Here is a 13,438-nt window from a genome sequence, read left to right as displayed (position 1 = left end):
TGGCACCTGGGGTGGCCAGTCTGGTTGGGGGGGTGGCCTGTGCCCCCCAGCTGGCCACCCCGCTGGACACGCCACTGCCCATCAGCCCTCGCCAGCTGTGCCAGATGATTACCAGTCCATCCGTGTGGATTGTTCTACAGCAAGTCTACATATTTTCTCAGTACAGCCTTGAAGTTATTCAACCTTAAGCAACTCTAGCTTTAAGATAACCATTCGAACTACCCGTTACCAGTGGGCAAGTCCAAGTAATGTCCAGGCGACTGGACTTCTTCAAGCTTGTTGACATGAACTTAAAGTCCAGTTGCCTTCTTTCTAAGCTGTTTCATTTTGGTTTTAGCTGATATTTTAGACCCAGTGTGTAGAAACTGTACAACCCAATTTACATTTTCTCAGGATGAATCAAGTTGACTTGAATCTTAAAAAAAGTGACACTTTGAAATATACTAATATAAAATGATCTCTAATCACTGACATCAGTGACGCATGAACAGTTATGCAACTTCTCTAATCAGAAACATAATCACGTTGGACTTCAGGCTTATGTTACGTGATTGCCCCGTTTGGAAGTGAAACGCACACCAGCACAATCCTTTCTGAATATAAAGTCACAAATACAGAGGGCACTAAGGGCTTTCAGTTGTTTTCAGTATAGATGATCCTCAGTTTTGAATTAAAGATTATTCCCTGTTTGGTCTTGACAGTTCATGTGGAAGAAAGAAAAAGACATAAATGTAGAAAAATACCAAAGGAGGCAGAGCTAGTCCTGTATACCTGGAAGGATATTTAACATTTGACTGGTTTATTAAGCTAATTAGACGTTTTAACAGACCTACAGTGAAGACCACACACAGGACTGCTGCATAGACATGAAAAGTAATTCCAACGTGACATTACAGTAGTGACAAACTACACATTGCACACCACAGGTGATAGACCGCAAAATCAATGTTCAGTGTAAGGAGTGTGGGGAAAAAATGCCATAAGAGCAGCTTCAGCATGTCCTGGCATCAGTTTCCCAGGTCTTGAGTTTGAGCACCATTCTTCTACAAGATATCCCCATGGTTGCTGTTTTAATGATAGTAGTTGTCTAACCTCTAAGTGACTGAAGTCCATATCATTTCATTCACATGGCTCCTGATCAAAATATCCATTGAGTGCTTGTGCTTCATGTATGGAACATTGTCATCTTGCAATGAACTGCTTCCATGAAGATCCTTTTATTGTGGTGGGGTATTCATGAGGGACTAATTTTACAGTGGAGGGACAAAGAAACTCAGGAGCCAGTAAGTGATGTGGAAATCAAGAGAGGAAATAAGGCAACGACGGTGTTTTGGAGAAAAACAGACTAAATACACTGTGCCTTTGAGCACTTTCTGTCACAATCACACTACAGTAGGTGCATTTTGGGTTTCAGTATATTGTCCTAGGACATTTCTGTATTATTGTCAGGGCTTTACCTTACAGTATAAAGCGCCTTTAAGCAACTGTGTTAGGAATAGAACTGAATTTACTGAAAATCAATGATCAATCAAGCCACCAACGTTCTGTTTGGTGCTTTGTTGATGGTGAGCGGTAGTTGCCCTCGATAAATGTTTAATAAGGACAACGCAACAATATGAGGTAAAATAAAAGGCAGTTAACTCCTGCTCATGTAGACATCTAGATACTCAACCAAGGCCTCATCAGGTAGGCTGTTTTGACAAATTCAACCAAACTGACATAGACAAAAACATTTCCTAACGATATTTGTTCTATTTAGTTTTGTAAGCGCATGTTGTTGGTTTCTTTAGCTGTCATTTCCCCATTTTTTAATTTTTTTTTTCAGTTTTTTCCCCAGTAAAGATGATCATTTGTAACATTATCACTGCAACATACATTATCAGTGAAGACAAATATTATCTGGATCTTTCCAAATGTCCTCTTTGTGGTAACAGAGTTTTGGGTGACAACACGTTTCCTTCAAATCCTTCTGTGGGAATCTATTTTTCTTGGAGCAGGGTTGGCTTTGTCTGGGGTGTCCTATCAGATTTTAGGGCTGGACCTTGTCTTTCCACACCTCTGTATCACACATAAAAGTATTTCAGGTCAGGGCACCTCTTTCAAATAAGTCAAAGGATTTGTCACAGCTAAAAGAAAGGTGAGTTGTTCATTATTTATAACAAAAAACCGGCAAAAATAATGCTGATACTCATCAACCATCCTGAAATGTGAGTGGTTAAATCATAACTAAAAATATCTAGTGTATCTTGGAACTGCTTGGCAGTTTTTTCACAGCACTTTTACTTTTTCATTATTCAAGTTTTACTTGAGTAGTGGAAAAAACCGAATGATTAAAAAATATCAGGATGTTCTCTTTGTCTTTTATGCTTCCACCAGTACCAACCACAGTTTGTGGGTCGGTCAGAGGCGTGCAACATTTATGCATTACTAACTAAATGAGGACTATTTATCAAATATCTGCTGAACTAGAAAGCTGCGTCCCTTCTACTGATTAAGAGTGGAACAGGTTTGTAGTTATTGTAGTAATCTATAAATGTTCTAAGCTCGTGGTGCTGAGTTAATGGTGAAGAAACAAACACGTGTGGGAAGAAGCCTTTCGGTCCTCTGATGCTCGTATTTCTTCTATTTGCCTCAGTTTGTTGGCCATATACATTATAACACGACTGTCTTATTCGGAAAACCAACACACACACACACACACACACAGACCTCCAGCCCGACTGGTACAAACCTCCTCCCAACTGGAATAAACTTGTTTGTGGCAGCCGCGCGCTTCGCGGGCTTGTAGCGCGCGCCATGATTTGCAGCGATGTGCGATAAAAAGCGTCTCACACGAGGGAAGCTTTATGTGAAAGTACGCGCAGGTCTACCATGTAAAAGCCATTCATGTGCTTAATGTGTTAAACCGATAAACACTGACCGTGGGCTCGTGTGTCGTGGTGATTTATTTATGGCTGTGAATCTCAAACGTACCCTCCAACGCACCTCATCCACTAGGAACAATTAGCTCAGTCTGCAGCGTTGTTTTTCACGGTACCGGGCGCGGCGCCGGTCTGCAGGCACTACGCGACGTTCTGTGTCGTCAGTTATGTTGCACGAGGAACCTTGCGCGTTCACGAAGTCCAGACCTGCGCGCCCGCGTTTGAATACCGGCTTGAGCCGGTAAAGAGCTGCCAAAGCAGGCAGGAAATCATCCGCTGAAGACAAAAGATGCAGCTCCCTGAGCCTGGACGCCTTTGTGTCTAAGCCGGACCACTTTCATTCTTCACATATTGTTTGCAATACGTAGATATTACAGTCTGAGAAAGGTTCCGCCCAGTGTTCGTCCAGACAGCCCCGAACCGCACAGATCCACTATAATGATCATGAGATAGGAGAACTTTGCTCCATCACACGGCTGTCCTCCCTCACCGCTCTGGAGGTAAGTCCGACCTACGTTGGTCCGTCCGGCGGTAGGATGCTGTCGGTACAGCGGTAGCGCCTAATGTTAACATTTTCTAAGGTTTATTATCTGAACTATACTTTACTGAAGTATTTATTATTCTATCAAAGGCGCACAGAAATCACTTCAAGACTCGAATGAAGCGACATTTTTAGAAACCTTTCACAGTTAATAGCAGCAGGAGTCAAGAAATAACTTCTGCGCTGTGTTTTAGTGGGTAAGAAAGCCCACGGACGCGATATATTGACATCATCCTTCCTCTGCACTGCGGATATGTCGAACACAGGCAGCCCTAACGGATACCGCGTCAGTATTTAGGCCGTATCTTTTTCATACTGTGTAACATTTTACTTTTAAAGTTGGCAGAGGCAGCTTTCATTGTTCTACTGTCCATATTTAGTGTGTGTCTAATAATCTGTACACTACTTGTTTAAGGTCGGAACCATCCTGTCATTCTCGGTGTTCTGATTATTTTATTAATGATTCAAAGATGATGAGAAATTCTGATCACATGCTCCCACAGTACTACCATATCATCACAATACTTTATTAATCCCTAAGGAAATGATGTGGGTTACAGTTGCTCCAACACAGTAACAGGTTAAACTATTTAAACAAACAATATGTTACATTGTTGTCAGTTTCCAGCAGATCTGTGATGTGTATGCACCTCAGTGTTGTACTTAAGCATAGTAGTGTTGAACCAGAATGATTTTCTAAGCTGCCATTTCTGTTTTTAGGACATCAAGTGAGACTTTTTTCTTTTTAAATCTGACGTTACAGAAAAATTAATAATGCCTGAAAATCAATGTTGCTACTGATCATTGATCTGAGGGCCCAGTACAAATAATAATCAACCACTTGTTTGAATGTAGTTTATAGAACTTTTAGAAAACTTTTTAGTTTTGTTCTCCATAAAAACCAGTGGCGTTACGTAGATATACTGGAAAGGGTTCAAATATAAAGAATCATAATTCATTTTAGCTATGTATATTTCAGGCTGTGGGAAAGAATATTAATAAATAATATTAGGGCTGGGCGATATGACCCAAAATTCATATCTCGATATTTTTTAGCTGGATGGCGATATAAGATATATATCTCGATATATTTTTTTTTAAAGCCATAAAGTAAGAACAAAAAGAGAGTTCTTAGTCAAAGCTGTGTCCCAGATGTCACACAGGCACTTTTATTAACATACAGCACAGATGTACATGAAAAATTACTCAAAATTAAATTATGGACCTTGTCTTTCCACACCTCTGTGTCTGTTTTTGTCACCACAGTGTGCCGTTTACTGAGCTTTACTTTTGCAGATGTGCTCTGTTCCCAAGTTTTACTGTGTGACTGATAGCCTGGAGTTTGAAATCCGCTTCATAACCACGTCTCTTACAGGTGCCATTTATGGTCCTTATACACACACAGTACGGTAATATTACGTTGATGCACAGTACGTATCACTCCGCGAAGCTCTTCGGTAGCCGTAATGCGCCGACAATCTATCAAGCGGTGCAGCTCCGTAGCTTACCAAAGTCGTACTCAAACATTTTTGACAGATTGCTGAGCACCGTGTTCCACATAAAATCGGTTCGCGGCCATCAAGCACAACCAGAATTCATACATAAGGCGCGCTATCAATTTTTGAGAGAATGAAAGGATTTTAGGGTTAGCGCTGTTAGCTCGTTAGCGCGGTTAGCTCGTTAGCATGTTTAGCTCGTTAGCACGTTGACGCCGTCCAGCCCCACGCATGGGGCGATGCGCAGTAACTCGTTAACGGAGATTTGCCGTGTCCGTCTTGTCGCTGCCTGCACGTGAAGCGATGGGGTAGGAGGGGGAGTTGTCTTCAGTGAAGGCGAGGCAGAGTAACGTTGCGTAGAGACAAAAGTGGACGAAAGAGAGGCAAACCTGCGGCTCCACAACTATAATTATAACGTAACATAGTCTATATCGATATAAAGGATATTGTTACATCTTATATCTCGTATAAAAATATATCGATATGTTTTAAAAACTCGATATATCGCCCAGCTCTAAATAATATCTTTACATCAGTTTTGGGAAAGGTGGATTTTCAGGCTCATCTAAGAGTTAATTTCATGACTGACACATTCGTTTGTTTGTTACATTGTTAATGGTATTACAAGTGTAGTTGTTCTCAAACCTGGAAAGCTTCGTGTTTTTAAGGAGAAGTTGACTTTACTTTAAATCAAAGTTTTTTGCTTGAAGATTTTCAGGTTAAAGAATAAATGCAGATAGTTTCTGCATCGAGTAGTGTAGACTTGAGTTGCAGTTTTCATGCTAGGACTTAAATATATTCACACTGTTAAACAGACCAAACATTGTTAAATTGGCAGTTAATTAGAGATAACTATATTTTTAATACCCGTGAACCAAAACATCTGTAGTTGTATAAGAAAATGGTGTATTAAATTTGTGACATTAAAATCAGTTTTATTAGTTAAAAATGTTTATTTTAACTTTTTAACTTGTGATTTCAGTGTGAGTTTGTTAGATGTGCATCAGAGTTGCACAAAGCAGATGAGGGAGTTAACTTTCAGGGTAAAAGACCTTGTGCAGACAAAATGCTGCCTGAAAACACTCCTGGTTTGATTTTTAAGTGTGCAAAGAATGGAATAAGAGTGTGTCAACATGAAAGAAATACATCGCACAGGCTGTTCTAAACTCAACCCACTCGAGTCTTACCCTGGCTTTTACAGTAAAGAGCCAATTTAAAAATAAGTGACCACCTTAGTTTGTCTTCTAAACAATGCAAAAGCAGAGATTCAGCATTTTTACAAAATTGTAGTTTAATATTTAAATTTCTTTATTCCAGTGAAATCAAGCGGGTACAGTAAGATTGGTTGGATTTGTGTGTAGTGAGTAATTAAATTTGTTATCTCTTATTCTCTTTGTGTAGTACATCTGACAAAGGAAGTGGTTTCACTGAGGTATATGGAGTGGGCTTATGTTAAATGGACTAGTTACTTTACGGTCAAAGTATTGGTTCTTCTTTATTAACCAGTGCTATTTCTGTTAAATGTGCCCGACTTGGTGCTCAGCAGCAGCAAAGGGCTGTTTTTATTTAAAACATCTCTGCTTCTGCTGAAGTCCTGCTGCTGCCAATTGGCCCAAAATCAGCAAATTCACCTTTGACCTCCAATTATAACTGTTTTTTCCATCTCTTCCTGCAGGTGACTTGGTTTAGCAATGAAGATACCCAATGTCCAAAGTTGTCTGGGTCCAAACATTTACCCAGAGGTCCCCGATGGTGGTTGGGGCTGGGTTGTGGCTCTGGCTTTTTTCCTAGTGGAGGTCTGCACCTATGGGGTCATCAAGAGCCTGGGTGTCTTCCTCCAGGATCTGATGGAAGAGTTTGGGGAGAGCAACAGTCGTGTGTCGTGGGTCATTTCCATCTGTGTCTTCGTTTTCGCCTTCTCTGGTCAGTCTCTTCTCCTGCACTCTTTAAGTTTTTAAGAGACTTTGTGCATGCAGACAAATTGAATGTAAGACAAAGCCAGGAGGTAGTGTCAGGGCCCATTCCCTAACCTCCCTGATCAGCTGTTGTTAGAATTTATTTAATATTAATTTCTAGTATCAGCTGATGTTTGCTGGAGCCACAGCTGTAAAGCTGCTGGTCATGATGTCGGTTTGGATATGTGGTGAGAGGGAAACATGAAGATGAAACCAGGAGATGTCCTTACTGGATCATCAGAGCTGTGATGGAGAAACAGGTTTACCTTTTAGGAGACATGGATGAGTTGAAGTTATGAACTGTTTCTGAGAGACAAATAACACCAGGATCCTTTTCTAAGCAGCTGACAGCTGGTAACTGTGCAGGGGCGGGTCTAGCAAAGTGTTGCCAGGGGGGCAGGTAGGGCATTAACAGGGAGAGGGGGGCACAGAGATATACTTTTCTTTCTTATTCTCATACGAAATGTCTCGCTTTTATTAAATAATTATCTGAATCTTACAACCAAAGTTTTCATCTGATGTAAAATGTTTAGAAATCCATTATTGTATTCAGTAAATATTTAGTAATATATACCCTACTAAGTTATAGTATTCTTTCCTTTGGGAAGGTACCATCTGTGCAGTCTGCAATTCTGTTGAAGAAAGATGTTGAATCTATTTAATAACTGGAGAAAAATGATAGGTTTCTGTGCATTTGCTTTATAAGTGCATTAAATTAAAAACATTTTTGTCAGTTAAGCATCTTGAGGCAGAGGGTGGGGGAGTGGTTCCCTATTTTTTTTCTTTTCTTTTTTTGCTGGGAGTTAGCAACCCTATAAGTGAGGTATATGTAATTATAAATTAGGTTGTTTTATATTTTTGCTAACTACTGTTTAGAATACCAGAATAAGGAGGATGGTGTAGGTTTAAGTTTATTATAAATGGCTTTTCCTACTATACCATGGTGGGCCGGTCATTAGTCAAAATGCCCGGGCTGATTTTTTGTCCCAGTCCAGCCCTGTATGGACTCCATATCAGGAAGGATCAATTCTTGGCCCCCTCCTGGTATTAGACTTTGCCTATGATGCGTATCACAATACATAACAATACATTGCTGTTGTGATTTTCATCCTCAGCTCCGCTGTCGACAATGCTGAGCAACCGCTTTGGCTATCGACCTGTGGTCATGACGGGAGGCTTCCTTATTAGCCTGGGAACTATCACCTCTGCCTTTACCAGCTCCGTCACTGAGATGTACATTACCACTGGGATTGTAGCAGGTACTAAAAAGACACAAGCTTTTCCACACCTCTGTGTCTGTTTTTGTCACCACAGTGTGCCGTTTACTGAGCTTTACTTTTGCAGATGTGTTTGTCTTATTTAACACCCTGTGAATTCTTTGACTTGATCTAAAGGGACTCCTAGCAGTGTGAGCAACAAAATCTGCTACAATGTATTTCTTCCACAACTGTGCAATGAGTGAGAGGTGAACGGCCTCTCCCAAACACCATCCAGTCAGGTCTACTCTGATGTCTTAGCTGTCCAGGACTGACAGAACAGAGCAGAACAGGAAAGTAAAATAGTTCCCAAAACACAAATTGTACTTTGGGATCAGGTGTAATAAAACTGAAGCAGCTGAAGACAGAGCAGTAAATTGACTTAACCAAAGTGACAGATTGAATGACGAACCAGTTGGTGGAGTGAAATGTCATCAAGGCACATTAACTTGCTTTTTTCTTGGACAGAAAGCACTGCTAGCTCTCCCACCCTAATGACCATGTCGGCCTGTGGACTCCAGCTAACTTGGCAACTCCTTCTCTCTCCCCCGTCTCTCTTTTTTTTGTCTTTACATGCCTTTTGTCTTTCAGCAGCAGCTGTAGCAAACCCGAGTCATCACAAGCAGCCTACCATCTTTGACAAAGGAGTGGCCTGACACCCTGAATCTTTGACCCACCCCCTAGCAGTGTTCTACCATGCGGACCAGTGGCTGTCATGTCCCCTTTTTCTCTTCTCCTTTCTTTACAGGCCTTGGCTACTGCCTCAGCTTCCTCCCCACTATCACCATCCTAGCCCAGTACTTTTCTGGACGGCGAGCGCTCGTCACCTCGATGGCTTCTTCAGGAGAATCTGTTGCTATGTTTGTATTTGCCCCAGGTAAGTGATAAAAGAGCCTTTACATCAGAAATGGCTTGTGACCTATATTCTGATTGTTCTTCTCCTCGTACCTCCCATTTTTCCACAGCTTTCACTACACTGAAGGAGCATATTGGCTGGCGCTTCTGTCTAGTTATTCTAGGTATAATTCAAGCATCTGTGATTGGCTGTGGGGTTCTCCTTCGTCCAATCGTCATCGAGGAAGAACCTTTAAAGAAACATGATGACGAGACGCTCTCCATGAAAGAGATGCAGGCTGTTTACGAGCTGGAAAATGAACAAACCAGAACCTCCATCAGTTCGGACATCTCCCAAGGTTCACAGGACTCTGGTGTCACCTCCCTGTCTGCCTCAAATGTAGACCTGAGAAATGCAGAAGGAGAAACCAAAGCTCTGATGGAGTGGAAGGACAAAGTGCCGGACAAAGACGGTGAGGACATATCACTGTCCATGCCTTCTGCTCAAGTCAGTGAGGACAAGGGGGAACTGGCAGAGCTAGATAGGGGCCCTGTAAGTTCCACAGGTTCCAAACTTCTGGACTTCTCAGTCCTTAAAGACCCTGGCTTCATCTGTTACTCCCTTTTCGGTCTATTCGCCACTCTTGGCTTCTTTGCGCCACAGCTCTACATCATTGAACTGAGCAAAAGCAGGGGTGTGGAATCCACCATGGCCTCCTATATGCTGTCTGTGATGGCTGTGGCTGACATCTTCGGCCGCTTGCTCATCGGAGTGGTGCTAAACAAAGTCCGATTCAGAAAGACCTTGGTGTTGTTGGGGTGTGTGGTTCTGATGAGCTTGGTTCTGGTGGCCTTCACTATCGTGTGGGAGTTCTGGGGTTTGGCAATATGCTCCGGCTTCTTTGGCTTCATCATGGGCACTGTGGGCTCCACGCACATTCCCATGCTGGCTGAAGAAGATGTCGTGGGCATCGAGAAGATGCCGTCATCTGTGGGAGTGTATGTTTTCATTCAGAGCTTTGCTGCACTTGCTGGACCACCGTTGGGAGGTATGAGCGCCTACTTCTTCGGTTTGATTTAACACATCTCTGGGTATAAAGTCTTAACAGCTGTCTCATTTTTCCCCAGGTATGCTGGTGGACATCACTGACAACTATGGTGCTGCTTTCTACTCCTGTGCAGCAGGCACAGGTCTTAGTGCCATCTGTCTGGCTCTGGTTGGCCCTGCCAAGTCTAGAACGTGCCAAAGAGGGAGCAGAGTCCAAGAGAATGCAGAAGAGGTGAAAATATCTCAGAATAGTGACCAAGCCGACTTTTTGGAGGTGGACTTGGCCCCAGAAGACAGTCCAGTTGGACAGGGTGAGGATCAGGACAGCTGCGTTATTTGAGTCCAACCACAGCGTGGCATCACAATGGACAGAAGTGTCAACCAAACAAGTGCAGATGTACTGCAGGAGGCGTCATTGCCACAAACACCAGTGACGGCTGGAAAATCTCAGGTGTCGCATTTCCACTTTTCAGCAAACTTGAAATTCACTTCTTCCAGTGAAGAAAACAATCTTACATGAGACCAATGAAACATCCGTGAGCACATGTCCACACTTTTCTGTCTGTTTAGGGTAAAACCTTTCTTTTGCAATGTGTGAATTGTATAGAGAACTGCTATCATGATGTAACTCCGGGTTTAGCCTCTGTTCTGTGAGCTTTAGCAATGCAACCATCCAGCAACGTTTCATGAAAAGAGAGCGCATCGACTCTTAACACTTCAAGAAACCTTCATGTTGATCACTTTGTGAATATAGTAGAAACTACAGGTTCCATTTGGTAAAACCAGCCTGGGTACATCTTTGTAGCTGTGTCCCAAAACCTATGTCGCATCCTTCGGAGGCCGCATTTGAAGGCTGAATATGTCCAAATGCAGCCGGAAATGGGACCTTCATTTCCCCGGATTTGAAGGGCGTCTCCTTCATGCCCCAACCTATCCCAGAATTCATAGCCCAGCCAATTCCAGTTTTCAACAATGGCAGCCGCTACTAAGTTTTAATATTACTTTTATTATTCTTTTTGGGTCACAAAATAAACTTTTAGCATATTTTCAGGCGAGAAAGCAGCCTTTTAAACTTTAAATATCAGTTCGGTTTATCAAGACACCACATATTTGCAAAAGCGCTCCGACGTTTTCAGAGATGTCTGTTACCCACCAGCTCGATAGCTGACCGGGAGGTCAAGGGTCACTAGAGCCGGTGAGAACACCGGACTCCCGGCACATTGTTTTCAAAAACGGCTACTCAGGTTAAACATGATATATACGTCGCTTAGATAACTTAAAATGTTATTGTTTGGCTTTGTGTTTTATTTGTTCCTGTAAATCGGTTTGGCTGAGATTAAATTTGTAGTTGTCAGCTGAATAAACGTCAAACGTCAAAGTGTGAGACAGTCGAGAGTTTACTCCAGTGTCCTGTTATATTTCAGATAGCAAGGAGCAGATGGCCGAGTTTATTAAACTCCACCGAGACCGCAGCGACGCAAAACTAAAGGCTAGACCGTCCAATTTCACAGCCTCGCACTTCCGGCCTTCTCGGTCTTTGGAGGACCCGGCCCACGTAGACTGCATAGAACGGGTCCTTTGAAGGATGCAGCCTAGGAATTGGGACACAGCTCATATCATTGGTTTTGTCTGTGTTTCGAAACCTCACTAGATTAGCTTACATTTAATAATTACTACTTAACATTTTTTCCAAGCCACATGACCAGTGGTTGTTCCAAAGCTTAGAAGTGTTTGGAACCAGACCAAACGTTCTCCTTCTTACTTGAGCTCTGTATTAAGGGCCAGTACATCCGCCGCAGTGGTCGCTTCACTCGCCGCCACAGCCTTGTCTCACAGTCAGTTGTATTTCAAAACCAGAAGCCAAGACTTCATCGAGTGTTTTATTGCAAAGTTTTTTTCCACACTTGTTTTTTTTCCACCTGATCCAACATCTCAGCTTCTGTACTGGAATATGATTCAAATGGCGGTTCAAAGCGACCCGATCCCAGCTGCAGCAGGCGCAGTGCACAAAGTTACAAAAAGCAAGAGGTGCACGGCTGGCCAAAGTGCCGCAAAGATTCTGTCACGTGACACGTGATGTCATAATTGGTGCGTGACACAGCGAGGATAACGGGGGCATTTGTTTCTGCTAACGTTGGCTCGATGTGCCTGTCTCGGGAAAGGAGCTGCGTTGTTAACTTTCCCATGTTCACACAAACTGTTGTCATGATCATTCCTGCTGAGCACAGGTTTTTGGACCCATTCTTGATGCCCACATGATAGGGTCACTTCAGAAAGTTGGAACTTGCTCCTCGTGGCTTTAAACATCACTGATGTGTCTGTATGAAGGACGATTTCCAGAAATGCAGTTCTGCAGTCTCAACACAACGCCCGGCTCCTCTCTGATGGTTTTATGCACATTCATTTAACTTATTTTTAATCGACTGCTTTCTCACATGATGTTATCCATAGCAACACTGCAAGTACAGCAGCAGTGTTCCCTGATAGGTTGGCTGAACTGAAGCACCAGCTGGTCTGTGCATCTGGAGCCTTGAATGATGGAAAAGCTGCAGATTGTGGGATTAAGTTATGATGAGAATCAGCACCACTTCACATCCCTAATTGTGCTTTGTGTAAACGTGTTGTCCTTATATTATCATGTTATGATCCTATTGATGTACTGTAGAATTACACGTGAGGCCAGTGGTGATACAGCAGAAGTGAAGGTTTACAGTGTTTTTTGTTTGTTTGTTTTTGGCCAGTGTCACGGTTGATGAAATGCAAAGTGCACAGTGTATGTATGCAAAGCTGTGACTGACAAATTTGATTGGAGACAGACGTTCGTTGAAGCGCCTCTCCCTTCGTTGTGCAGGCTCACATTGTCTCTACACACATCACAGCCTGACTTGAATACTTTAATCACTGTATCCTTTGTATTTAAAGTGTTTTGGATGTTGATTGAATCTATTTTTTACCTTTCTTCTGTTTAGGTCATTTTTTAATCTGAGTACAAAGCAGGGTCCTGCCTATTCAGTGCTGTATCGCTCTCATGATATATTTTCCAAATAAAGCCTGAAACATCTGTGTGTAGGGTTTGCATTTTTTAAATAATTATATGTTAATCATCTTTTCATTGATCAAAAAGAACAATTAACAGAAACTGATAGTTGTGATCATAACACACACAAAAAACAGCAAAATCAATTACACATCATTTCCAGGTTAATATTTTCTTCCTCATTTCTCCAGCAGCATCTTCATCAGCTGCCTCGTTTTTGGCCACGTCCTCATCAGAGAAGTTCATACTCCTGATAAAGTCCATAAATATCTCCATGTACATTTAAGAGTGTGTTCGCTCACCCTTCTAAACAGAAGTAATGTTTCTAATGGTGAGTTGGAGATACGTTC

General features: G+C 42.2%; 1 protein-coding gene across 4 annotated transcripts; it reads left to right on the top strand.

The window, feature by feature from the left end:
- Window positions 1-2,093: 2,093 nt before the first annotated feature.
- On the top strand, window positions 2,094-11,028 carry slc16a6b (solute carrier family 16 member 6b). 4 transcript variants are annotated; one of them, XM_005749638.2, is made up of 6 exons: window positions 2,094-2,137; window positions 6,634-6,881; window positions 8,029-8,172; window positions 8,918-9,046; window positions 9,135-10,052; window positions 10,132-11,028. In XM_005749638.2, exons 2-6 carry the CDS (start codon window positions 6,650-6,652, stop codon window positions 10,389-10,391), a joined length of 1,683 nt encoding a protein of 560 aa, XP_005749695.1. In that variant the 5' UTR covers window positions 2,094-2,137; window positions 6,634-6,649; the 3' UTR covers window positions 10,392-11,028. The 4 variants fall into 4 exon arrangements, with proteins under 4 accessions (XP_005749695.1, XP_005749694.1, XP_005749696.1 ...); XM_005749637.2 differs by lacking the exon at window positions 2,094-2,137 and adding an exon at window positions 3,121-3,421; XM_005749639.2 differs by lacking the exons at window positions 2,094-2,137; window positions 6,634-6,881 and having other exon boundaries at window positions 8,108-8,172; window positions 8,761-9,046.
- Window positions 11,029-13,438: the final 2,410 nt, after the last annotated feature.

The sequence above is a fragment of the Pundamilia nyererei genome, unplaced genomic scaffold, assembly GCF_000239375.1.
Source record: "Pundamilia nyererei isolate P.nyererei 1_Seehausen unplaced genomic scaffold, PunNye1.0 scaffold00252, whole genome shotgun sequence".
Classification (NCBI taxonomy): Eukaryota; Metazoa; Chordata; class Actinopteri; order Cichliformes; family Cichlidae; genus Pundamilia; species Pundamilia nyererei.
Note: the sequence above shows the minus strand (reverse complement) of the source record. Positions and strands in the feature narration are given on the sequence as shown.